This window comes from Neoarius graeffei, chromosome 18, assembly GCF_027579695.1.
Source record: "Neoarius graeffei isolate fNeoGra1 chromosome 18, fNeoGra1.pri, whole genome shotgun sequence".
NCBI classification, from domain to species: Eukaryota; Metazoa; Chordata; class Actinopteri; order Siluriformes; family Ariidae; genus Neoarius; species Neoarius graeffei.
Genome location: NC_083586.1, coordinates 58,673,228 through 58,701,028, shown reverse-complemented (window position 1 = coordinate 58,701,028; position 27,801 = coordinate 58,673,228). Strand labels below are relative to the sequence as shown.

Here is a 27,801-nt window from a genome sequence, read left to right as displayed (position 1 = left end):
GAGAGAAAAATGGAGGACGTGAGTGTGCAAATGAAACGTGAAAGACCGACTACAGTAATGGAAAGCGAGAAGAAAAGACATTTGTTATATACGAAGGAAAGGAAACGCAGGAAATATCAAACTAATAAATATTGGTGGTCAGCGAGCACCTCGGTGTGATCAGCTGTTCGTTTAGTGACAAAATGAAGGAACTGTCAGTGCACGCTCAAAGGTAAACCTGCGCATACGCGCACAGACTTCCTCTGTCTGCATGAAGCGAGCAATTTCATGCACATTGTTTGCTTTAATCCCCTCAAATTAAATAACTTCCCAGCCACAGAGCAGAACGGCCTGATATTTTGTGAGATATTACAGAAATAAACACATCACAATGACCACATTTCCGAAGGAACTAAATTTCACGAACTCAAAAGGCCGTCTTGCTTTAAGTCTGAGTGAAAAAATACTGTAGTGAGCGTGCGACGAAGAGGAGTCTGGAGACAGAAATCTTAGTTTCTCAGTCGCTAGCCTGTGCTACTTGCACTCGATAGATAGCACTGGCTTGGTGACTTCACTGCTGCGCTGACTCACAGTTAAGCTCATGTTGGCCTTTGAGAAGGTCTAGGGTAATATATTTTTGGTCCCTCCGACTATAAATCAAAATCTGATTGGTTAATTCATCTGTCACTTCCTACAAAAACGTACACTGCCACGGCCTTTTGTCTCAGCAATGAAGTCCTAACTAATGAGTGAGCAGCTCTAAACTCTTCTCAGCCTAGACACAACAAACAAAAAAACAATCTCACTGGATGACTTGATTTTAATGTTTTCAGGACAGTAACCCTTTCATTTCTGAAGCAAAGTTGATAGAAAATGAGGCCGAAATAGAATTAGAAGAGAATAATTATAATGAAAGAAATCAAATGACATTTGAAATGCTGATATGTTTCGGCTCTGTTTACAAGAGAAAAACATCACAACCGACATCGAAAACTGGAAGAGCTTGTATTCCCATCTCATCTCATTATCTGTAGCCGCTTTATCCTTCTACAGGGTCGCAGGCGAGCTGGAGCCTATCCCAGCTGACTACGGGCGAAAGGCGGGGTACACCCTGGACAAGTCGCCAGGTCATCACAGGGCTGACACATAGACACAGACAACCATTCACACTCACATTCACACCTACGCTCAATTTAGAGTCACCAGTTAACCTAACCTGCATGTCTTTGGACTGTGGGGGAAACCGGAGCACCCGGAGGAAACCCACGCGGACACGGGGAGAACATGCAAACTCCGCACAGAAAGGCCCTCGCCGGCCACGGGGCTCGAACCCGGACCTTCTTGCTGTGAGGCGACAGCGCTAACCACTACACCACCGTGCCGCCCAAGAGTGTGTATTATTATTATAATAATAATAATAATAATATTGGCTGGCTTTTTTTCATGGTCTATCAGATGTATTCCATTCAGCTACTCGTCTTCAACTCGTTCAGTATCATGCTAGCTGAATGGAATATATCTGATAGACCACTCAACGCCAGCCAATATAATTTAAATATGTCACTCAGATCCGCGATGTATTTCGTATGAAAAATGCGAGTTTTTCAACACGAGAAGATAAACTTCATATCTTCAAGCCAACATGTGATTTTTCTTTTTATTATATCGACACATTCACAAACAAAGTCCCCAAATTTATCAAAACAACTCCCTCATCAATTTCTTCACGAGTCACAGATGGAGTTTTGTCAGGGTTTTGGTTCTCCATGTCCCAGATGGAGCTCGTATGAAAAACACGAGTGGTGTATTTCCCAGTAAAACACTCGTGTCTATATAATATTTCATGAAACATTACTGTTTCTATATTAATATTGATGAGGTGGGTTGGGTCAGCTAGTACTTGATTTGTCTGTTTTGTTGCTCGTCTGTTTTATTTGACTGATTTTTGACAAATCGGCGAAGGACACAGTCGCCGAGCCTCTTTTTGCTGGTTTTGCCTGTAACGAAAGGAAATTTATACCAAATTAATGTTGACATAAAATACTAACAGTACAGATGTAATTTTGTTACACAATATCCTTTTCAGGTTTAAATTAATTCTGAAAAAAAAAATTATGATATGATCATTTAGAGCCACTCAAGCAGCAGCAAACCTGTGACTCATGAGGCTTCCAGCCAATCATAAACAGGATATCAAATGTGGCTGGGACGGATCCATCTTCATAACCGTACATCTCTAGGACGCAGAACAGATTTCTTTCAGTAAAGCTTTAAAAAAAAATTCTGATCACTTCAAGAGGAATTAGACTTTCAGACAACTTTTGATTAGAGAACTTTGTTGTAAACGGCATCAAACACAGTATGACTATTACAAGCCTTAAAGGGGAACTGAAGTCATTTTTAAACTTGCTTTATTTCTTAATTAACGTGTTATTCAGTTACGTTTTCGGTTTTAGTAACCTTATATCGTGACTCGTATTGCAACTAATTGCAATTAAATATTATACTTATCGGCCTATTCGGTTTTTAGCCGTGTTGAATTTAGTTCGTTTGGTCCACGGCAGGCGTCGCTTATCCGCGCGATCTTCACCAGACTTGTGCGAGACTTCAAAACGTCAAGTGTCCGCGCCGCCATTTTGAAAACTGTTTTCCAAACGAAGTATTGCACAAAAACGAGTTTAAATGACGATTACTGCCGACTTTTTTCAAACTTTCCTGATTGCTATCAAAACAAACACAACTTCCGGCTTAATTACATCAGCATTCGAAAGAAAGCGCGCACGTCTTTTGACAACCCTGTGTCTGAAATCGCTCCCTACTCACTATGTAGTGAGGACGCCATTTTGTAGTGCTGTCCAAAACCTTAGTGAGGATTATTTACACCCTATATAGTGCACTCAAAATATCCCACAATGCATCACGAAAAGTAGTGTACAACGATGGTCACTAACCAAAGCAATATATCCCATCATGCATTGCGGTCGCGCTGAAAGAAATCAAATTAAAAGTCTCAAATGTGATTTAATAAAAGGCAGCGGCAAAGAAGAAAGCATTCAGGCTTGATTTAAAAGAACTGAAAGCACTTTGTATTGATTAATGTGGGAAATGCGCTCAGTATAATATGGATTTATCACAAACACGCGCATGGATTTATTATTTTGAACGAAAACCCACCAGCCGACTGATCTGGCACGTTTTAATTGTGTGACAGTAATGACGTAAATACCAGCGTGACGGAGTAGTGTCCGAAAGCGTTTGTTCATTTTACCAATGAGCTCACTGTATAGTCCTCTATAAAGTAATTCCCTATATAGGGAGTAGGGAACGAGTGAGCGATTTCAGACACAGGGTTTGATTTCCGCTGTATGTTTTATTTCCGTCCTACGATGTCTCGCACAGGTCTCAACGAATCTCGTTTACGGCCATTGCTTTGACATATGGACTGATATACTACTGCATCTCAAAAAATTAGAATATTGTGAAAAAGTTCAACATTTTCCATCAGTTATTTAAGAAAGTGAAAATGTTATATATTATAGACTCATTCCACAAATGTTTCAAGCATTTTTCTATTTTAATCAGTATGGCATACAGTACAAAAACATAAAAAAAACGCATCTCAAAATATTAGAATATTTCATTTCGAGTTTGAGTAAAACAGTATGAACACAGTGCATCTCTCGGTCTAGTTCAGTACACACAACCACAATCATGGGGAAGACTGCTGACTTGACTGTTGTCCAGAAGATGATCACTGATGCCCTCCACAAGGAGGGTAAGCCACAAAAGGTCATTGCTGAAAAGGGTGGCTGGAAAAGGTGCACAAGCAACAGGGATGGCCGCAGTCTTGAGAGGATTGTCAAGAAAAGTTGATTCAAGAACTTGGGAGAGCTTCACAAGGAGTGGACTGAGGCTGGTGTCAGTGTATCAAGACCCATCATGAACAGACATCTTCAAGAAAGGGGATACAACTTTCACATTCCTAATATCAAGCTACTCCTGAGCCAGAGACAATGTCAGAAGTGTCTTATCTGGGCTAAGGAGAGAAAGAAATGGACTGTTGCTCAGTGGTCCAAAGTCCTCTTTTCAGATGAAAGTACATTTTGCATTTAATTTGGAAATCATGGTTCTAGAGTCTGGAGGAAGAGTGGAGGGGCACAGAATCCAAGGTGTTTGAAGCCCAGTGTGAAGTTTCCACAGTCTGTGATGATTTGGGGTGCCATGTCATCTGCTGGTGTTGGTCCACTGTATTTTATCAAGTCCAAAGTCAACACAGCCATCTACCAGGAGATTTTAGAGCACTTCATGCTTCCATCTGCTGACGAGCTTTTTGGAGATGCTGATTTCCTTTTCCAGCAGGACTTAGCACCTACCCACAGTGCCAAAACTACTACCAAATGGTTTTCTGACCATGATATTACTGTGTTTGATTGGCCAGCCAACTTGCCTGACCTGAACCCCGTAGAGAATCTATGGGGTATTGTCAAGAGGAAGATGAGAAACACCCGACCCAAAAATACAGATATGCTGAAGGCCACTATCAAAGCAACCTGGGCTTCAATAACACCTCAGCAGTGCCACAGACTGATCACCTCCATGCCACACCGCATTGATACAGTAATTCATGGTAAAGGAGCCCCAATCAAGTACTGAGTGTATAAATGAATATACTTTTCAGAAGTTGGACATTTCTGTATTGTAAATCCTTTTTTTGATTGATCTTAGGGAATATTCTAATAATTTGAGATACTGGATTTCTGATTTTCATGAGCTATAAGCCATAATCATCAAAATTAAAACAAAAAAGGCTTTAAATATTTCACTTGTAATGAATATAGAATATATGAAAGTTTACCTTTTTGAATTAAATTATGGAAAAATAGGAACTTTTTCATGGTATTCTAATTTTTTGAGATGCACTAGTATATGTTATTTACCAGCTGGGAGGTCCGTATGGTGAAATACCGTGACCGAGGTCTTGAAAGTACTGAGCGAGGCGCTCTGGGCCGAGGTCACGGTATTTCACCATACGGACCGACCTTAAGCTGGTAAATAATATATTTATTTTTTTCTTTACCAAATTCTAACAGAAAACGAGAGCGCCCAAAAGGGAAAACCGAGCTGAGCCACCATTTTGAATCCTCATTCACGGCTGTAATGCAAATGGCTTCCTCCTCGGTATACAAGTGCACTTCCATGGCAGGAAAAAAAACTACATTTTGCCACCTATGTAGTCCCCTATTTATACAAATAGGAGTCATTCAGGATTCAGCCATGTTTTTGCTCGGCGTTTCAGCTTTCTCCTGAAATGTTTTCTTTTATTTCTTCTTCCTCAGGGTAGTAAACCTCGCTTTCGCTGTGAAGACTGTCGTTATCGCTATCCGTGCTGTAAAATTAATGCTATTCTTCTGAGAAATGCTGGCAAAAATTATCAAAAATCTTATTAAAAAAAAAGATAAATGTTGACAACAAATGCTACCATGTTCGTTGTTGTGAACGAGCGAGTCGCCAGAGGTCCGTAACCGGGGTCCGTATCGTAGGATACGGACCCGCTCGCCAGCCAATCAGAGCGCAGGATTTGGACCGCGAAAAAAATAAATTCCTATATTTAATAAAATGAGAGAATTTTGATGATAAATTTGCCTTCAGTTCTCCTTTAAAATTTCAAAAATGTTTAACATTAGTACTGGAAATGTCCTGTTTCTTCACAAGAGGGTGAAACCGTCACATGGTCTTTTGTTTGGTTCCTGCAAAGTGTTCTCCAGCTTACCTTTATAAATAGCAGCAGCGGCTAGAATGGTGTCTCTGTGCAACAGCGCCTTCCTGTTCCACGCACAGTTACTCTCGCCCATTCCTTTACACACACACACACACGACAGAAACAGAGGTGTGGAGATGCGTCTATGTACGACTCTGCTTCATTTGTATGAAAAATGGTGTCGAAATTCACCTTGTAAATCGCACATGACTTCAAACATGCCCGGGTAATGAACCTGAATCTCATCGACGTCCTATGTTTGACACGGAAATTTATATTAGGCACTATACAGTCACTTCGAGATAAACACAGCTGTTGAGAATAGCGAATCTGATCTGGATGCTAGCTAGCTAGCTAGCTCACTCACCACAGTGAGCATGTTGAAGCCAGCTTGTCCCAGCAGGTTGCCCAGGTCGGTGACGGCTGTGTAGGGGGAAATGTGTGGCGCAAACCCTCCCTCCCTCTCCAGCTCAGCTAGCTGCAGAGAACAGCGCAACTCATACAGAGTCTCGCCTCCAACCATGGCGCCGACAAACACACCGTCTGGCTTCAGCACACGATGGATCTTAAAAAGAGAGTAGGAGCATGATTTTAGGATTAGCTTTGTCCTTTGAGAGGACCAACAGAAACTCTAACTCGGGGAAATAAATATAACATGACAATATTGCAATAAACTTTTACCCAATACACCGTTCTGAGAGTACGGTGGGGTTTGCTAAATCCTAAAGTCTCCATGTAATACCACACCAAACCAAACCTGATACCTACAGTGCTGAGCGTAAATGAGTGCACCCCCTTTGAAAAGTAACATTTTAAACAATATCTCAATGAACACAATTTCCAAAATGTTGACAAGTTTAATAGAACATCTGTTTAACTTATAACGTGAAAGTAAGGTTAATAATATTTAGATTACGGTACACATTTTTCAGTTTTACTCAAATTAGGGTGGTGCAAAAATGAGTACACCCCACAACAAAAACTACTCCATCTAGTACTTTGTATGGCCTCCATGATTTTTAATGACAGCACCAAGTCTTCTAGGCATGGAATGAACAAGTTGGAGACATTTTGCAACATCCATCTTTTTCCATTCTTCAACAACGACCTCTTTTAGTGACTGGATGCTGGATGGAGAGTGATGCTCAACTTGTCTCTTCAGAATTCCCCATAGGTGTTCAACTGGGTTCAGATCAGGAGACGTACTTGGCCACTGAATCACTTTCACCCTGTTCTTCTTCAGAAATCCAACAGTGGCCTTAGATGTGTGTTTAGGATCATTGTCATGTTGGAAAAGTGCACGATGACCAAGGGCACGGAGTGATGGTAGCATCTTCTCTTTCAGTATAGAGCAATACGTCTGTGAATTCATGATGCCATCAATGAAATGCAGCTCCCCGACACCAGCAGCACTCATGCAGCCCCACATAAGGACGCTGCCACCACCATGTTTCACTGTAGGCACCATGCAGTTTTCTTTGTATTCCTCACCTTTGCGACGCCATACAGTTTTGAAGCCATCAGTTCCAAAAACATTTATCTTGGTCTCATCACTCAATCACTTTATTAATCCCCGGAGGGAAATTCAAATTTGCAACCAAGCTCCTGAATCAAGGAAGAAGTAAACGTGTCTAAAAATAGAAGATAAAATAATAAGTTAAATTTATATAGCGCCTTTCAAAAAACCCAAGGATGCTTTACAATTATAGACAAAGAAAAACAAAAACAAAAATAAATAAATAAATGAATGAATGAATAATAATAAAAAAAAGTAAAAAGTCCACCAAGTAGGGGTCAAGATGTAATTACCGTGGTGTAGCAGTCACAGTCCCACCAAAAGGCGCATGAAAACGAGTCCCACATCTCCAGCACAGCCGCCGTGACGCCGTCAGCCACATCGCTCAAACACCACGCCGTGGATCCACAAAGCGAGCAGAGAAGCTCCGCCACGCAGAGCGCTGGTGTGTCCCAGACCGCCTGCACAGCCGCCGCGACACCACCGAGCAACATCGCTCGGAACATCACGCCAAGCGTTAAAGCGCAGAGCGCTGGACAACCACGATGTAAAATGAGCAGGGAGCTCACTGCAGTCCACAGCCGGGAGCGCAGGCATCACCTACGGCGAACCAAGGCCTGGAGGGAACCGACGCCCCAAACTGGGTCCGGAGCTACACCACAACCCGCGGACAAAACACTCAAACAAACATCAAACTACACAAACACAAAAAAAAAACAACAAATAAAATGAAAATTGAAAAAGAAAGAAAATAAAAAATTAAATTAAAAAAAGTTCTTTAAAAAAAGAATAAAAAGAATAAATAAAACATTTAAATAAGTTCAATAACTTAAGTAAAAGCAAAATGATTTTATATACAATTATTCCTATATACTAGTGCATCTCAAAAAATTAGAATACCATGAAAAAGTTCCTTTTTTTCATAATTTAATTCAAAAAGGTAAACTTTCATACATTCTATATTCATTACATGTAAAGTGAAATATTTAAAGCCTTTTTTTGTTTTAATTTTGATGATTATGGCTTATAGCTCATGAAAATCAGAAATCCAGTATCTCAAATTATTAGAATATTCCCTAAGATCAATCAAAAAAAGGATTTACAATACAGAAATGTCCAACTTCTGAAAAGTATATTCATTTATACACTCAGTACTTGGTTGGGGCTCCTTTACCATGAATTACTGTATCAATGCAGTGTGGCATGGAGGTGATCAGTCTGTGGCACTGCTGAGGTGTTATTGAAGCCCAGGTTGCTTTGATAGTGGCCTTCAGCGTATCTGTATTTTTGGGTCGGGCGTTTCTCATCTTCCTCTTGACAATACCCCATAGATTCTCTACGGGGTTCAGGTCAGGCAAGTTGGCTGGCCAATCAAACACAGTAATATCATGGTCAGCAAACCATTTGGTAGTAGTTTTGGCACTGTGGGTAGGTGCTAAGTCCTGCTGGAAAAGGAAATCATCTCCAAAAAGCTCGCCAGCGGATGGAAGCATGAAGTGCTCTAAAATCTCCTGGTAGATGGCTGTGTTGACTTTGGACTTGATAAAATACAGTGGACCAACACCAGCAGATGACATGGCACCCCAAATCATCACAGACTGTGGAAACTTCACACTGGGCTTCAAACACCTTGGATTCTGTGCCTCTCCACTCTTCCTCCAGACTCTAGAACCGTGATTTCCAAATTAAATGCAAAATGTACTTTCATCTGAAAAGAGGACTTTGGACCACTGAGCAACAGTCCATTTCTTTCTCTCCTTAGCCCAGATAAGACACTTCTGACATTGTCTCTGGCTCAGGAGTAGCTTGATATTAGGAATGTGAAAGTTGTATCCCCTTTCTTGAAGATGTCTGTTCGTGATGGGTCTTGATACACTGACACCAGCCTCAGTCCACTCCTTGTGAAGCTCTCCCAAGTTCTTGAATCAACTTTTCTTGACAATCCTCTCAAGACTGCGGCCATCCCTGTTGCTTGTGCACCTTTTCCAGCCACCCTTTTCAGCAATGACCTTTTGTGGCTTACCCTCCTTGTGGAGGGCATCAGTGATCATCTTCTGGACAAGAGTCAAGTCAGCAGTCTTCCCCATGATTGTGGTTGTGTGTACTGAACTAGACCGAGAGATGCACTGTGTTCATACTGTTTTACTCAAACTCGAAATGAAATATTCTAATATTTTGAGATGTTTTTTTTTTGTTTTTGTACTGTATGCCATACTGATTAAAATTAAAATAGAAAAATGCTTGAAACATTTTAGTTTATGTGTAATGAGTCTAGAATATATAATATTCACTTTCTTAAATAACTGATGGAAAATATTGAACTTTTTCACAATATTCTAATTTTTTGAGACGCACTAGTACATATATTGCACCTGAGTTAAGGATGCATGGTAAGACAGTGTACCACAGTTATACAGTGGCATTGTACAGCTTGACAGCAACACGTAGGAATGATTTCCTGCGTGTCTCAGTTGTGCAGCGTGGAAGAATCAGCCGTTTACTGAACGTGCTCCTGTGGCTGATCAGCTCCTCATGTACAGGGTGGGAAGGAGGACAGTCTAAGATTGTTTTTATTTTGGACAGTGTCCTCTTCTCCAACACGACTGTCAGAGAGTCCAGTTCCACGCCTACAACATGGCCGGCCTTCCTGATGATCTTACTGAGTCTGTTAGTGTCCTTCACCTTCAAGCTGCTGCCCCAGCAGACGACAGCGTACAGGATGGCACTGGCCACCACAGACTCATAGAACATCCACAGCATCGTTCGGCAGATGTTGAAGGACCTTAGCCGTCTCAGAAAACAGAGACGGCTCTGGCCCTTTTTGTATACAGTGTCCACGTTTTTGGACCAGTCCAGTTTATTGTCCAAGTACACCCCCAGGTACTTCTATTCCTCCACCACGGCCACACTGACCCCTTGGATTTTTGTGCCTGGTGTGACGGCCTCCTATGCTAGGGCCTGGCTATGTGCAGTTTCCTGTTCCTCTCTGTCTTTTTTGCAGGTCTGATTGACAGGTGTTCTGAGAAATGGGGTGCACTTGCTTGATTGGGTGCCTGGTGATTCGGGTGTACCTGAGGAGACAGCACATCATAAAATGGCTGCTGCGGGTTTCCATGGAGTCTCTCTCTCCTTGTCTTCCCGGCACCACGTCTTTTGTTTGTGTTGGCTTTGCCCTTGTTTTTGTTTTTTAGTTTTGCACCTTACAACATTCTGCATTCAACACTTCACGATCATTCAACAACAAACATACTGATACCACTGACTTTATATACATAAAGTAGATATTTGTGTTATTTTGGGTTAAATAAATTGTTATTTTTAAACGTTTGCGTGTCTCCCCCGTCTTTTGTCTTGGCCAACGAGCCGGGTCATGACACTGGGCTTTAGGAGAGGCTTCATTCGTGGACGGCATCCATGCATGCCATTCCTCTGCAGTGTACGCCGTATTGTGTCACGGGAAATAGCCACCCCAGTTTGGCTTTCTACTTCTTTAGATAACTGCAGTGAACTTGCAAGCCGATTTTCTTCAACCCTTCTCATCAGAAGACGCTCCTGTCGAGGTGTTAACTTCCGTGGACGACCTGGACGTCTCTGTGAGATGGTTGCAGTTCCATCTTTCTTAAATTTTTGTACCACTTCTGCTACAGTATTCTGACTGATAAGTAAAGCTTTGCTGATCTTCTTGTAGCCTTCACCTTTGTGGTGGAAAGAAATTATTTTCTTTGGGGAATTCTGAAGAGACAAGTTGAGCATCGCTCTCCATCCAGCATCCAGTCACTAAACTCCTAGGACTCCTGAAGCGTACGTGTTCATTACTCACGGACGGTTCGGTGAGACGAACATTATATCTCTCCCTCGTCAAGTCCCAGCTATGCTTTGCTACTCAAGTCTGGTCACCAAGCCAACAGTACTTGAAAGCAAGGATCGAGCGAGTGCAAAGAAGGGCCACGCGATGGATACTGAGAACCCGTGTCGGTGAACTCTCATATGGAGAGAGGCTAAACCTCCTACCTCTGGTGTATGATAGAGAATTAAAGGACTTAATTTTTTCTACAAATGCCTGTATGGTCATACTGACCTAAATGTACACAACTTTGTCTCTTTTGTAACACACGGCCGCACAAGGCAAAGTAATGCTCTAAATCTGAAAACCCCTTTCTGCAAAACTTCAACATTCCAGGCCTCATACTTCAATAGAATTGTGAAACTATGGAACTCTGTTTGCTACGCTGCACCCAGCGCTATTTTCAGCAGCCCGAACTCTTTTAGAAACTATGTTGTAGGATTTCTGTGTAAACTACTCAAAACCTGCTACGATATAGAGAGACCGTGCACCTGGTCCGCCGTCCGATCTTGCGCGTGCCATCAAACTTAGCGCACTGACTTTATTATAAATCATATTTATCATAAATGTACAACCCCGAAAAGTTGGGACAAAGTACAAATTGTAAATAAAAACAGAATGCAATGATATGGAAGTTTCAAAATTCCATATTTTATTCAGAATAGAACATAGATGACATATCAAATGTTTAAACTGAGAAAATGTATCATTTAAAGAGAAAAATTAGGTGATTTTAAATTTCATGACAACAACACCTCAAAAAAGTTGGGACAAGGCCATGTTTCCCACTGTGAGACATCCCCTTTTCTCTTTACAACAGTCTGTAAACGTCTGGGGACTGAGGAGACAAGTTGCTCAAGTTTAGGGATAGGAATGTTAACCCATTCTTGTCTAATGTAGGATTCTAGTTGCTCAACTGTCTTAGGTCTTTTTTGTCGTATCTTCCGTTTTATGATGCGCCAAATGTTTTCTATGGGTGAAAGATCTGGACTGCAGGCTGGCCAGTTCAGTACCCGGACCCTTCTTCTACGCAGCCATGATGCTGTAATTGATGCAGTATGTGGTTTGGCATTGTCATGTTGGAAAATGCAAGGTCTTCCCTGAAAGAGACGTCGTCTGGATGGGAGCATATGTTGCTCTAGAACCTGGATATACCTTTCAGCATTGATGGTGTCTTTCCAGATGTATAAGCTGCCCATGCCACACGCACTAATGCAACCTCATACCATCAGAGATGCAGGCTTCTGAACTGAGCGCTGATAACAACTTGGGTCGTCCTTCTCCTCTTTAGTCCGAATGACACGGCGTCCCTGATTTCCATAAAGAACTTCAAATCTTGATTCGTCTGACCACAGAACAGTTTTCCACTTTGCCACAGTCCATTTTAAATGAGCCTTGGCCCAGAGAAGACGTCTGCGCTTCTGGATCATGTTTAGATACGGCTTCTTCTTTGAACTATAGAGTTTTAGCTGGCAACGGCGGATGGCACGGTGAATTGTGTTCACAGATAATGTTCTCTGGAAATATTCCTGAGCCCATTTTGTGATTTCCAATACAGAAGCATGCCTGTATGTGATGCAGTGCCGTCTAAGGGCCCGAAGATCACGGGCACCCAGTATGGTTTTCCGGCCTTGACCCTTACGCACAGAGATTCTTCCAGATTCTCTGAATCTTTTGATGATATTATGCACTGTAGATGATGATAATGTTCAAACTCTTTGCAATTTTACACTGTCGAACTCCTTTCTGGTATCGCTCCACTATTTGTCGGCACAGAATTAGGGGGACTGGCGATCCTCTTCCCATCTTTACTTCTGAGAGCCGCTGCCACTCCAAGATGCTCTTTTTATACCCAGTCATGTTAATGACCTATTGCCAATTGACCTAATGAGTTGCAATTTGGTCCTCCAGCTGTTCCTTTTTTGTCCCTTTAACTTTTCCAGCCTCTTATTGCCCCTGTCCCAACTTTTTTGAGATGTGTTGCTGTCATGAAATTTCAAATGAACCAATATTTGGCATGAAATTTCAAAATGTCTCACTTTCGACATTTGATATGTTGTCTACGTTCTATTGTGAATACAATATCAGTTTTTGAGATTTGTAAATTATTGCATTCCATTTTTATTTACAATTTGTACTTTGTCCCAACTTTTTTGGAATCGGGGTTGTATGTGTTGTGAACAATAGTTTCATGATTTCACTTTTTTATTGTTAAAAGTGGGCGGTACCTCGCATGGGTTTTCACGTTCGTGCTGACCCCTTTGGGTGACATTACCTTTTTTCCTTTTTGTGAATTTTTTGTGCAACTTATTATGTATTTCATACGGTTAATGTTCCCAATAAAGCTGAAAAAAAAAAAAAAGAGGTCATTGTTGAAGAATGGAAAAAGACTGATGTTGCAAAATATCGCCAACTTGTTCATTCCATGCCTAGAAGACTTGGTGCTGTCATTAAAAATCATGGAGGCCATACAAAGTACTAGATGTAGTAGTTTTTGTTGTGGGGTGTACTCATTTTTGCACCACCCTAATTTGAGTAAAACTGAAAAATGTGTAATCTAAGTTACATTATTAACCTTACTTTCACGTTATAAGTTAAACAGATGTTATATTAAACTTGTCAACATTTTGGAAATTGTTTGTGTTCACTGAGATATTGTTTAAAATGTTAGTTTTCAAAGGGGGTGCACTCATTTACGCTCAGCACTGTACATTAAATATTCAGCAAAGTTTAAAGGTGCTGACTGCAAAGTCATCTGAAATTAAAAAAAAAAAAATATTTTTTTTAAATTGTGTATGGCGTTCTCTTGTGTCTCACAAGAACAATATCATGTGGATGAATATCATCGGATGTGATCATTTTGATGTCCTTTTCTCCGTTTTGGGACTGTTTTCCTCCCTCTTGAGGTAAACAGTATGGCGCTACGGAAACAGGAAACGGCCAAACACGAGGGAGGAGCTTTAACTAATGAGCATAACTATGGAACTGTGTCACATCAAGATGGCGACGCCACCAAGAAAACATCGTGACACTGCATCAACCTTGGAGAATTTTGAGTCGCAGGGATGTAATCTGTCGTTGACGTTTGCGAATAGATCCGTGAAACAAAAGTATCTTTTCTCCGTTCCTGCTTGTGTGTTCTCGTTTCTTTCTCTGTAAGATCAAAACAATAAGTGTATAACTCCATCATCGACTTGCTACCATGGAGTCGAGCCCATGCACTAAGGCTAAGGTAGCTAAGCGCTAGCTAGAATGATTTAGTTATCTAGCCAGAAAAATGACATCATCTAAATCTAACCTTGCTCTATCTTGCAGTTGTACTCACTAGGCAGGCTTTTATTTGCTTTTCCGCTGGCGAGAGAGCAGAGTCTGCCATGTTCGCTCACACCGACTTGTTTTGGTTAAAGGGCTGATGACACGAACATGACTCGATGCAATTTCTTAAATAAACTATACAACATGGCAAACATGTTAGATTTCTGTTATAATTACGTGAAAAGAAGCTGTTGTTACGCGAATATCCAACTTTTAATTGCACAGCGCAAGAAAACTGGGTCCGTGGCTCGCGGCCATGTTGTGACGTCAGCAGAAGAACACACTGCGGTTCACTGGCTGTTCTACTCTGGTTCTACTCAATGGAAATGGCGCATGAAAACGCCGGTGAACTCTCTAGTGCTAGCTCTTCCTCTTCTGGGAGTCTAGAATTGTGTTGATCTCTTCCGAATAGAATCTGTGATAGCCTACCCTCTTTACCCTTTGCCTCTCGTTGCTAGGCGGCAGTTACATGAAAGCCGCAAGCTTTCACAAGCAAATACATGACTGATATCACACCGACTTTATGATTACATTTATGATTATCATGTAGAATCTATAGCTCTATGTACCTTTATCTTATGTCGTTTCACAACACATGTTCTGACAGGAGGACTGTCTTTGGATCCGGCATAGCTACTAGTAGACCCCCTCCGGAATACTGGCAGTGTTGCCAGATTGGGAGGTTTCCCTCCCAGTTGGGCGGTTTCAAGTGCATTTTGGTGGGTTTTGAACATATTTTGGGCTGGAAAACTTCAGCAGTATCTGGCAACAGATACTGCTGAAGTTTTCCAGCCCAAAATATGTTCAAAACCCACCAAAATGCACTTGAAACCGCCCAACTGGGCGGGAAACCTCCCAATCTGGCGACACTGTGTAGGCACTGCTGATGGTAGTAACACACGTTTGTGCTGAACTGAACACCCAAGAGATTCTTTTAAGCTGGGAAGGGTGTCAAAACAATCCAAATCGAAGTGTTCAGAGCACAGGACGGATGTTGGTGAGGGCTCCCACTTGTCACGAGTGCGCCTGACTTGCTTCACCCACTTCGCATGCAGCTCGGGATCTCTGGGAAACTTGAATAAACTTACCCCATCCTTGTGGGTTTTGGAGCAAAAGCCGGCAACACAACGCGAAGGCATAATAACTATATATATACAGGGTTCCTACAGATATTTTATGTTGAATTTACTACCTTTTTACTACCTTCACAATTTTTTTTACTACCACAGCGACAATTTGGATTTGGACATTTTCTCACAATTTAACAAGGTAATCTTTGAGTGTATATGTGTTAGTCCAAGTGAATGTCTCATTCTCATCTCATTATCTCTAGCCGCTTTATCCTGTTCTACAGGGTCGCAGGCAAGCTGGAGCCTATCCCAGCTGACTACGGGCAAAAGGCGGGGTACAGCCTGGACAAGTCGCCAGGTCATCACAGGGCTGACACATAGACACAGACAACCATTCACACCTACGGTCAATTTAGAGTCACCAGTTAACCTAACCTGCATGTCTTTGGACTGTGGGGGAAACCGGAGCACCCGGAGGAAACCCACGCGGACACGGGGAGAACATGCAAACTCCACACAGAAAGGCCCTCGCCGGCCCTGGGGCTCGAACCCGGACCTTCTTGCTGTGAGGCGACAGCGCTAACCACTACACCACCGTGCCGCCCCAAGTGAATGTGCTACATATAAGTTAGTGACAACTCTACCCAAAGAGTTGGATTGATGAGACAAGATAGAAAGAAAATCTGAACGTACCGGTAGTGTAACTCTTTCCCTTTGGACGCATAATAGAACCTCCCATTGCTAGGGCTACACATGGAGTAATGCATATTTGCATAAAAGAAAACAAACTTCCACATACAAGTTATAATTTTATTGAACTGTGAAACTGTGGCCCATAACCTCTTAACGGGTACACAGATTTGCACTAAACCTTGTGTGTCAACACTTCACATTAGGTACAAGATCTGATTACATTTTGTCGGCCAACACTTTCAAGATGGCCAACCTTTTGTTTGTGGAATAATCTTTTGAACAGGTGAACTGATTTGCACAAAAAATCTTATGTGCTTAGGTACATCAACTCATTACATTTAAATCAGGTCAAATGGCAAACACAAACCCACACACACACCCACACGCACACATGGGTGCAAACACACATGACAAAGACAAGACACACACCCTAAAAGGTACAAAACACACATAACCCAAGCCCTATTTTGGCAGTCTCTCAACACATTGCCAAGTTTGCTTAAGATAGTCATTTGCACCAGTCCTGTAGTCGTGAAGGCCCGTGGGCAGAGTCAACACCTTCCTCCCAGAGATCAGTGTTTTAGAGGGTTAATCTTAATCATTTCAACAGTTCAACAGATTTGCTCATCACATTTTGGATGCCTCAAATGGCGCACACAACGCACCAGGCGCGCGCGCACACAACGCACCACATGTGCCTCAGTTGTTTGACCTTTTCTTCGATCAACTTTTCAATGAACGCCTCTCGCCGATTGCCATCTACCGCCTTTAGCCAGTCTTTAAAATCAGGTTCCTCCAGCCAGACGTCTGAAAATTTGCATTTCCCCATTGTTTAATTCTCGTGCAGATGTCGCCAGTCGGGTCAACAGATAGATTCGACTAGAGCCGTATAAACAAAGTCAGTCTCGTACTAAACAATCTCTGGTATAAATTTATACTGGATTCGAACAGTATGGTAATGCTCACTGACTACGACGCAGGAGATCGGGGTTCGAATCCCGGTCGGGGCAAAACATCATCCAGTAAGGGTCCTTAGGCAAAACCCCTCATGATATATCAGCCTACCTCAGGAATGAGTGAAAACATAACTGATAGAGTCATACCGGCTCAGACGTCGCCCGGGTCAACAAGGTCTGCGTCAGTTGCTAGGGAACCAGGGCAAACTGATGAGAAATGGGCTACTGGAACAAGACATCGATGGACGAGGACAGAAAATACGGATTTGCTGGAATGCTACTATACAAGCAATCCCAGAGAGAGGGGATACATGCAGAGAATGTGGGACCATTGGATACTTCGAAACCCACAATCAAGGCTAACAAAGAAACAGCTATTAGCCCAGTGTTCCAACATCCATAATCGAAATCTGCTATCACAACTAGAGATTAATGAAATACAACAACGATGCTACGGCAAGGGGGAGCCAGGAAGACAGGTCAGCGGGGAGATGTCATCATCCCCACAACCAGAGATTGGGTACCAAGCCCCAACAGCTAACAGCCTCAACACAAGAGCTGCTGACCTGAGAAGCTCAACTGGAAACCTGGAGCCCCCGACGAATACCGAAGCTGAGTTGCCAAGTACCTTCAGAAGATCTACTAGTAGATGTGAATGCTGCTCTGAAGACAATCTCCACAAGAACCATCACTGAGACCAACAAGCTGATAATCATAAACAGTAATCATGGAGATGCTTGGACACAAGGTGGGCTCGGGACATAACAAACAGTATCCACCATGGAAGAGACGATTAGAGGCCAAGATAAAGGCAGCAAGGAGAGAAGTTAGCCAGCTAGCTGAACTACAGAAAGGGAACATGGTGAATAAAGGGGCGCCTAGGAAGTACAACTCACTCTCCATACCAGAGGCACTCGAAACTGCCAAACAGCGACTAACAGCTCTGGCCACCCGGTTGAGGAGATGAAGAGCTGGACAGCACCAGGCCCCGATATGATCCATACGTACTGGCTGAAGAAGCTAACTGCACTCCATGAACGCCTAGCAGCACAGATGAACCAGCTGCTGAGGGATGGAACCCACCCAGAATGGCTAACCCAAGGCAGGACAGTCCTAATCATGAAGGACCCCCAGAAGGGACCCATCCCATCCAACTACCGGCCAATTACCTGTCTCTGCACAACATGGAAGGCCCTGTCAGGCATCATTGCGGCAAAAATGAGTAAGCATGTGGCTCAATACATGAGCGAGGCACAGAAAGAAATTGGCAGTAACACCAGAGGAGCCAAGCACCAGCTACTGGCCGATAGAACAGTCGCCCGAGACTGTAAGAAGAGACAGACCAACCTGTGCACTGCCTGGATTGACTACAAGAAAGCCTACGACTCAATGCCACACACATGGATACTGGAATGTCTGGAACTGTATAAGATCAACAGGAACCTAAGGACCTTCATACAGAACTCAATGGAAATGTGGAAGACAACCCTAGAGGCCAACTCAAAACCCATTGCCCAAGTCAACATCAAGTGCGGCATATACCAAGGAGATGCGCTATCACCACTGCTGTTCTGCATAGGCCTGAACCCCCTCAGTCAGATCATCACGAAGAGCGGCTACGGGTACCGATTCCGTAGTGGGGCAACAATCAGCCACCTGCTCTACATGGATGACATCAAGCTGTATGCCAGGAACGAGCGAGAAATAGACTCGCTGATCCACACCACCCGGATCTACAGCGATGACATAGGGATGTCATTCGGATTGGACAAGTGTGGCCGGATGGTCTCAAAGAGAGGCAAGATGATCCGGACTGAGGGGATTGACCTACCAGAGGGCAACATAGGTGATATCCAAGACAGCTACAAGTACCTTGGCATCCCACAGGCTAATGGAAACCATGAAGAGGCCACAAGGAAGTCAACCACAGCCAAATACCTCCAGAGAGTAAGGCAGGTCCTGAAAAGTCAGCTGAATGGTAAAAACAAGGTCCGAGCCATCAACATGTACGCACTACCAGTCATCAGATACCCCGCTGGTATCATAAACTGGCCAAAGGAGGAGATAGAAGCCACAGATATCAAGACGAGAAAGCTCCTCACCATGCATGGAGGGTTCCACCCCAAGTCCAGCACCCTGAGACTATACACTAAGCGGAAAGAGGGAGGCCGAGGGCTAGTGAGCGTCAAGACCACGGTCCAGGATGAAACATCGAAAATCCGAGAATACATCAGAAAGATGGCCCCAAAGGATGAACTGCGAAGTGAATGTCTCAGGCAGCAGAACCCTGATGAGAGTGCAGAGGAGGAGGAGGAACAGACAACCTGGAGAGACAAACCCCTACATGGCATGTACCACCGTCAGATAGAGGAAGTGGCTGATATCAAGAAATCCTACCAGTGGCTGGATAATGCAGGACTGACAGACAGCACAGAGGCACTAATCATGGCAGCACAAGAACAGGCCATAAGCACAAGAGCCATAGAGGCCAGGATCTACCAGAGTAGATCAGACCCAAGATGCAGACTGTGCAAAGAAGCCCCTGAAACAGTCCAGCACATAGTAGCAGGGTGTAAGATGCTAGCTGGATCAGCGTACATGGAGAGGCACAACCAAGTGGCTGGGATAGTATACAGGAACATCTGCAACCAGTATGGAATAGAAATACCCAAGTCCCAATGGGCCATACCACAGAAGGTGGCTGAGAACAACAGGGCCAAGATTCTGTGGGACTTCAGCTTCCAGACTGACAAACAGATCCTGGCTAACCAACCGGACATAGTGGTGGTGGACAAAGAGCAAAAGAGGGTGGTGGTGATAGATGTGGCGATCCCAGCTGACGCCAACATCAGGAAGAAGGAACATGAGAAACTTGAGAAGTATCAAGGGTTGAAAGAGCAGCTGGAACGGATGTGGAAGGTCAAGGGTTGCGTGGTCCCCGTGGTAGTGGGGGCACTTGGGGCAGTAACCCCCAAACTGGGAGAGTGGCTCCAGCAAATCCCAGGAACAACATCTGAAGCCTCAGTCCAGAAGAGCGCAGTCCTAGGAACATCGAAGATACTGCGCAGAACCCTCAAACTCCCAGGCCTCTGGTAGAGGACCCGAGCTTGAGGATGACATGGATACCACCCCCCCGTCGGGGGTGAGAAGGAGATGTATAATAATGACAAACTGAACACCTGCCGCATCAACAACAAACTGGTAAGTTAGGAGGAAGGTTCTTTCGCTGACGTCATATAGCTCCTCCTCCTCTTTCGTCTCCTGGGTGCTGCAGCCCCGTCAAATTTGCCCAAATAGCCGCGTTTTTTATCATAACTTGTAAAATAGGCGCCTTCGTGAATTAATATATGGATCATCGGGAATTACTTTTTATGTTATAAAACATCGCCAAAGATGTCAAAAACGTGTCATCAGCATTTTAAAAGTAGGTCAAACAGACACGCCCCACGGTGGTCACATGATATTATTGCTCACTTGCTTTGGCAGTCTCCGGAATTGGAAAACACAGGCGGGACGCTTTTTATCTCAGCAAAACATTCACACACGGTGTGTGTGTGTGCGCAGCAGTGAAACATCTCAAAATTCCAACAGCGATAGAAATAGAACATTTTACCCAGAATTCAACTCTGCAGTCAGAAACTTTAAATAAAGCAGCAAGACGAACAAGAGAGGTGTTCAAACCCTCCTCAAACACCAGCTACATTTGATCAGACTGTCTGTCTGTATGGGTGTGGCCTAATATTTTAATCAGCATGCTTGATTGACATCCCTCAAGCCAAGACTCCCAGCCTGCTACACTAAATGCCAATAGGTCCCGACCCTCCCAAAGACAAAGCTCTCTCAGGACACTATGCTTTGATAGATTAGCTCTGGCTTGTGTGCGAGAGCGACATCAACTTACTGAGAATGAAGCTTATGCAAGTTGTACCCAAGCCCCACCCACTTTTAAATCACTAACCTGTGTTTTCAATGCTTTGCTAGAATGAAATATTGTGCATAATAAAAATGTTTAATATCATGATACTTAATTTTTTTCTATATGCTAACACCTTTCAGAATAAAATGGCAGAAGTGTAACATGCAGTACCTGCTGCAAAGCTCCTGGAAGATCATTGATCCAGTGCAAGCTGAGGGGAAGATATGACCACGGTGATTTTACTAGTAACCTTGGACATAATTTGTTTTCAAATTACCAAACATTAAGAATTAGTTATTAAACATGCTGGGAAGGGATCTGGCCCTGACTTAACGAGTGAGAGAACCTGCCACAGTAACAGTGAGTTACCTCAGACTGCTGACCACCAGATCAAACGTGTTCTCCTGAAACGGCAAGAACTCCTCATCAGCCATCACACAGTGTGTAGGCATCTCACTCTGCCTCTTCTGCCTCTAAAATACACAAGCCAGTTTCAACACACACTCCTCAGTTCAAACACACTATACTGAACTCATTTATTCTAGATTATTCAGTATGCTTGTCAAATTTCCTCAAAATTATCCTCTACTTCTGACCAAATATATTCTAGATAAGCCATTATACTGGAGAAAACAATTTTGGATTTTTCAGTACACTCAAATTTATTCTAGATTATCCTACATGCTTCACCAAATTTATTCTAGATTATCCAGTAATTTTGACTAATTTTATTCTGCATGATTCAGTATGATGGGCAACGATATTCTGGATCATCCAGTATGCTTGACAAATTTACTCTAGATCCTCCGGTATTCTAGAAACATTTATTCTAGATTATCCACTTTTTTTTTTTTTGCAAAATGTATTCTAGATTTATCCAGTGCGCTTGATGACAAGTCTACTCTAGATTATCCAGTATGCTGGAAACATTTTAGATTACGCAGTAATTTTTGACAATTTATTCTAGATTATCTAACATGTTTGACAAATTTACTCTCAATTATCTAGTGTGCTGAAAATTTTTATTCTAGGTTATCCAGTACTTTTCATTTAAAAAAATTATAGTTTATCCAGTATGCTGGAACATTTATTCTAGATTATCCAGTACTTTTTGACAAAATGTATACTAGATTATCTAGCATGTTTGACAAATTTACTCCCGATTATCTAGTATGCTGGACATTTTTATTCTATGTTATCAGTACTTTTGGGGGAAAAAAAAATTCTAGATTATTCAGTACACTGGAAACATTTATTCTAGATTATGCAGTACTTTTTTGACAAAATGTATTCTAGATTTATCCAGTACACTTAAATTTACTCTAGATTAGCCAGTATGCTGGAAACATTTATTCTAGATTGTCAAAACACTAAAGTACTGGATAATTTATTCTAGATTTATCTAGCACGCTTGACAAATTCACTGTAGATTATCTAGTATGCTGGACATTTTTTATTCTCGATTATCCACTACTTTTTGACAAAAAAAAATCTAGCTTTATCCAGTATGCTTGACAAATCTACTCTAGATTATCTATGGGTGTGCTGGAAATATTTATTCTAGATCATCCAGTGCTTTCTGACAAATTTATTCTAGATTTATCCAGCACGATTGACAAATTTACTCTAGATTATCTAGTATGCGGGACATTTTTTATTCTAGATTATCCAGTACTTTTTGGCAAAAAAAAAAAATCTAGATTTATTCAGTATGCTTGACAAATCTACTCTAGATTATCCAGTGTGCTGGAAATATTTATTCTAGATTATCCAGTACTTTGACAAATTTATTCTAGATTTATCCAATATACTTAACAACGTTACTTCAGATTATCTAGTATGCTGGACATTTTTATTTTAGGTTATCCAGTACTTTTGACAAAAAATTATTCTAGATTATTCGGTATGCTGGGCAATTTTACTGTGGATTGCCTGATACACTGGACAAATTCATTTTGTTTATCTAGAATCTCATCTCATTATCTCTAGCCCATTTTATTTCAGATGATTCAGTACACTCGGCAAATTTACTCTAGCTTATCCAGCATCCTGGAGAAAGCTACTTTAGGTTATCCAGTACGGTGAACAAGTTTACTCAAGATCCAGAATGCCTGACAAATTTATTCAAGGTTATCCAGTGTGCTGGAAATATGTATCCACTGTCCTGCAAAATTTTAATTGAGATTATCCAGTACGCTGGTCAGATTTACACCAGATTATTCTAGATTATCCAGTACACTACAAAGTTATTCGGGATTATCTTCCTTTGGTAACACTGCCTCACTTTAGTTCTCAACAGCATTACATACCAGCGAAGCGTCTGAGATGTCTGTAAGGAAAAGGCGCTCCACAATGTCCTGTAAACAAGAAAGAGTCCAAAGATTTAACAGGTCCTGATTTGACTGATGCGGAGTGAGTTGATGCTTAGAGAAGAACCGGTACCTTGCTCAGATGTTCGGCAATGTGGCTTTTTCCACAACCCATGTCTAGTGCTAACGGGAAGGTCCTGCAGAAACACCAGAGAGGCCGTGAACACTGCTGCAGTCAAGTGGGTCAGACCTTATAGAGCCATAGCTCTGCTGACTAAATTAAATGACAGTGCTCTAAAGCACGCTCGTCTCATTTTAGTCCTGGAAAGTTTCGCTAACTTCTTTATTCAACACACTAATTAATCAGCAACTAACCAGAGCTGGCCTTCATGAGACACAAGAGGGAACTCCATACACTCTGTTAAGGCTGCACATTCTTTGTCTTTTTAGGAAAAAAAAAGGACAAGTGGCAGGACAGAATGTTATGAGCTAATTTCTGGGCAAGAAAAATGTCACAAATTAAGAGACCAAGCAGATCCAGCAGATGGCAAAACTACGAATCTGACTTTTCTGACCGTGTATTTCAGAATATATGAACATTACAGATACAAATCAGACCACAAGAAATAAATAAAAATTACCTGGCAATGTCATAAATTCTGTCTGCTATTCTGCTCCCAACCTGCAATATAAAAAAACAAACAAACTGACATTCAGTGATACAATCTTTAAAGTGCACAAACAAAAGAATGCAATATAAGCAAAGCAAATCCAGGGTGATTAAAAAGGTCATGCAAAATATCTTCAGGACAGAGGAGCTAACACTTTCTGGTTTTTCAGTAACATAAGAAGTTGTGTATTCTTTGTCTTATTAACTCAAACAAAATTCATGAAGAAATGACTGTTTAAATAGCATTTTGGATCACAGTATAGATGAAAATCCTCTGACACAGTCTGAGGTAGAATCTGAGGTAAAATAAGTCCTCAAGTGAATTTGACTGACATGCAGTATAGTCATGTGACCTTGTTGTACAGCGAATGAGAATATGTCTCTACTTGCATACTAAGAGGAATAGCATGTAGTGTATAGTGAGCCCATTTATAGCAAAATACACTTATAGGAACATTAAAAGTAAAATATAATGATTAAAGCATAGGCACTGAGACAAAAAAAAACGTGGTGTGTAAAAGAAGTAAATAATTTTGTAAACAATGTAAATAATACTGTAAATGAGGTGAAATAAAGCTGTAAACAAGGTAAATAAAATCCTAAAATGAGGTCAAGGTATAATGATGTAAATAACGCTGTAAAAGAGATAAAACTGTAAATTGTGTAAACACTGTAAATGAGGTAAATAAAGCTGTACAATGATGGAAAAAAGCTTTAATATGAGGTAAATAATACTGTAAATGAGGTAAATAAAGCTGTAATATGAAGATGATGAACCTGTAAATGATGTAATGTAAATGAAGCAAATAAAGCTTTAATAAGGTAAATAAAACTGTAAATAATGCTGTAAATGAGGTAAAAACTGTAAATGTAAATAAAGTCATTAAATGAGGTAAATCAAGGTATAAATGATGTGAATAATGCTGTAAAAGCGATAAAACTTTAAATGATGTAAATAACACTAAATGAGGCAAATAACTATAAAAATGTGGTAAAAGCTGTACTATGAGGTAAATAAAGCTGTAAATAATGCTGTAAATGAGGTAAAGAAAGATGATGTACAGGATGAACCTGTAAATGAGGTAGATACTATAAATTACGTAAATAAAGCTGTATAGAGGTAAATAAAACTGTAAATTATGTAAATACTGCTGTAAATGAGGTGAAATAAAGCTGTAAATGTAAAATTTTTGTAAAATGAAGTAAATAAATGATGCAAAATACATTGTAAATGAGATAAATAAAATTGTAAAGGATGTAAATAACACTGTAAATGAGGTTAATCACTATAAATGTGGTAAACAATGCTGCAAAGGAGGTGAAATAAAGCTGTACTATGAGGTAAATAAACCTGTAAAATAATGTAAATAAAGCTTTAATATGAGGTAAATACTGTAAATGAGGTAAATAAAGTTGTAATGAGGTAAATAAAACGTGATGTCAATAATTCTGTAAATAAGATGAAATAAAGTTGGAAAATGAGGTAACTCAAGGTATAAATGATGTGAATAATGCTGTAAAAGCGATAAAACTTTAAACGATGTAAATAACACTGTAAATGATGTAAATGACTATAAATGTGGTAAATAACGCTGTAAAGGAGGTGAAATAAAGCTGTACTGTGAGGTAAATAAACCTGTAAAATGATGTAAATAAAGCTTTAGTATGAGGTAAATAATACTGTGAGGTAAATAAAGCTGTAATTATGTAAATAATACTGTAAATGAGGTAAGTAAAGCTTTATGAGGTAAATACTGTAAATGAGGTAAATAAAGTTGTAACGAGGTAAATAAAACTTAATGATGTAAATAATGCTGTAAATGAGGTAAATAAAGCTATAATATGTCAATAATTCTGTAAATGAGGTGAAATAAAGCTGTAAATGAGGTAAATCAAGGTATAAATTATGTGAATAATGCTGTAAAAGTGATAAAACTTTATAGGATTTAAATGATGTAAATAACACAATGAGGCAAATAGCTATAAATGTGGTAAACAATGCTGTAAATGAGGTGACAAGGCTGTACTATGAGGTAAAGCTTTAACATGAGGTAAATAAAGCTGTAATGAGGTAAATAAAGGTATAAATGACGTGAATAATGCTGTAAAAGTGATAAACTTTAAATGATGTAAATAACACTGTAAATGAGGCAAATAACTATTAATGTGGGGCGGCACGGTGGTGTAGTGGTTAGCGCTGTCGCCTCACAGCAAGAAGGTCCGGGTTCGAGCCCCGTGGCCGGCGAGGGCCTATATGTGCAGAGTTTGCATGTTCTCCCCGTGTCCGCGTGGGTTTCCTCCGGGTGCTCCGGTTTCCCCCACAGTCCAAAGACATGCAGGTTAGGTTAACTGGTGACTCTAAATTGAGCGTAGGTGTGAATGTGAGTGTGAATGGTTGTCTGTGTCTATGTGTCAGCCCTGTGATGACCTGGCGACTTGTCCAGGGTGTACCCCGCCTTTCACCCGTAGTCAGCTGGGATAGGCTCCAGCTCGCCTGCGACCCTGTAGAACAGGATAAAGCGGCTAGAGATAATGAGATGAGAACTATTAACGTGGTAAACAACGCTGTAAAGGAGGTGAAATAAACCTGTAAAATGATAAAGATTTAATATTAGGTAAATACTGTAAATGAGGCACATAAAGCCGTAATGAGATAAACAATACTGTAAATGAGGTAAATAAAGTTGTAACGAGGTAAGCAAAACTTAATGATGTGAATAATGCTGTAAATGAGGTAAATAAAGCTTTAATATGAGGTCCATAATGCTGCAAATGAGGTACATTAAGCTTTGAGGGAAATAATACTGTAAATGAGGTAAATAAAACTGCTAATGATGTAAATAATGCTGCAAATGAGGTAAATTAAGCTTTAATATGAGGTCAATAATGCTGTAAAATGAGGTAAATAAAGCTGACCTCGTCTCGCAGGTAGTCATATTTATGGCTGTCCGGTAAAGTCGCTGCCCATTTCTTCTGCTTTCTCTTCATATTCCTGTTAAACACGTTCATGGCACCTCCAGGACGGCTGGACATGTTTCTTACCCTCCTAATATTTCTCACAGGTTGAGTGTTTTCTGGAGAATAAACTTCCTTTCCTGAGGTAAAGTTGAGGTTAAGGGTAGTGATGCTTCTGTGAGGTAAAACAACCCGAGCTGTTACTCTGAGAAACACGCCGTGACAAAGACAAACACCATTCATGAGATTATTCATGGTTTTATCTTAAAAAAGGCAGAAACCTATAAACTAAAATAGAAAATTTAAGACGCATATAAGAACGTTTTGTGTGTGTGCACCATGTCTTCTTCTTCTTTTTAATGGCAGATTATCACAATCTGTGTATACCGCCACCTACTGTACAGGAGTGTGTGAAGGGACTGGACAGATTCTATGTCAGATTACTAGACTACAAAAAAAAAAAAAAAAATATATATATATATATATATATATATATATATTCTTTTCATTAGACATGTATCATTAAGATAACTGATTAGTGCTTTAATTCTATTTCGCTGTATTCCTTCTTCCTTTAGTATGTTGTGAATGTCTGAACCTGCTTCAAGCTCCAACCATTTCTGTCTTTGAGAACTGTATTTACTACAATGAAATAAAACATGCTCAACATCTTCCTTAACTCTACATCCTTGACAAAGACCATCATTTTTACCTAATATCTGTAATGTTGCATTAAGACCTGTGTGTCCCAGTCTTAATCTTGTATACTACCTCCTCATTTCTGTTAAATCCCATTGACGTTATTCTTTTCCCCCATACC

General features: G+C 41.0%; 1 protein-coding gene across 1 annotated transcript; it reads right to left on the bottom strand.

The window, feature by feature from the left end:
* Positions 1–1,622: 1,622 nt before the first annotated feature.
* ndufaf5 (NADH:ubiquinone oxidoreductase complex assembly factor 5) lies at positions 1,623–27,356 on the bottom strand. Its single transcript, XM_060899576.1, has 11 exons — positions 26,943–27,356; positions 23,998–24,038; positions 23,490–23,553; positions 23,357–23,404; positions 21,417–21,520; positions 21,219–21,258; positions 6,105–6,302; positions 5,930–5,990; positions 5,750–5,833; positions 2,133–2,215; positions 1,623–1,976 (listed from the first exon to the last, which is right to left on the bottom strand). Exons 1-11 carry the CDS (start codon positions 27,234–27,236, stop codon positions 1,869–1,871), a joined length of 1,125 nt encoding a protein of 374 aa, XP_060755559.1. The 5' UTR covers positions 27,237–27,356; the 3' UTR covers positions 1,623–1,868.
* Positions 27,357–27,801: the final 445 nt, after the last annotated feature.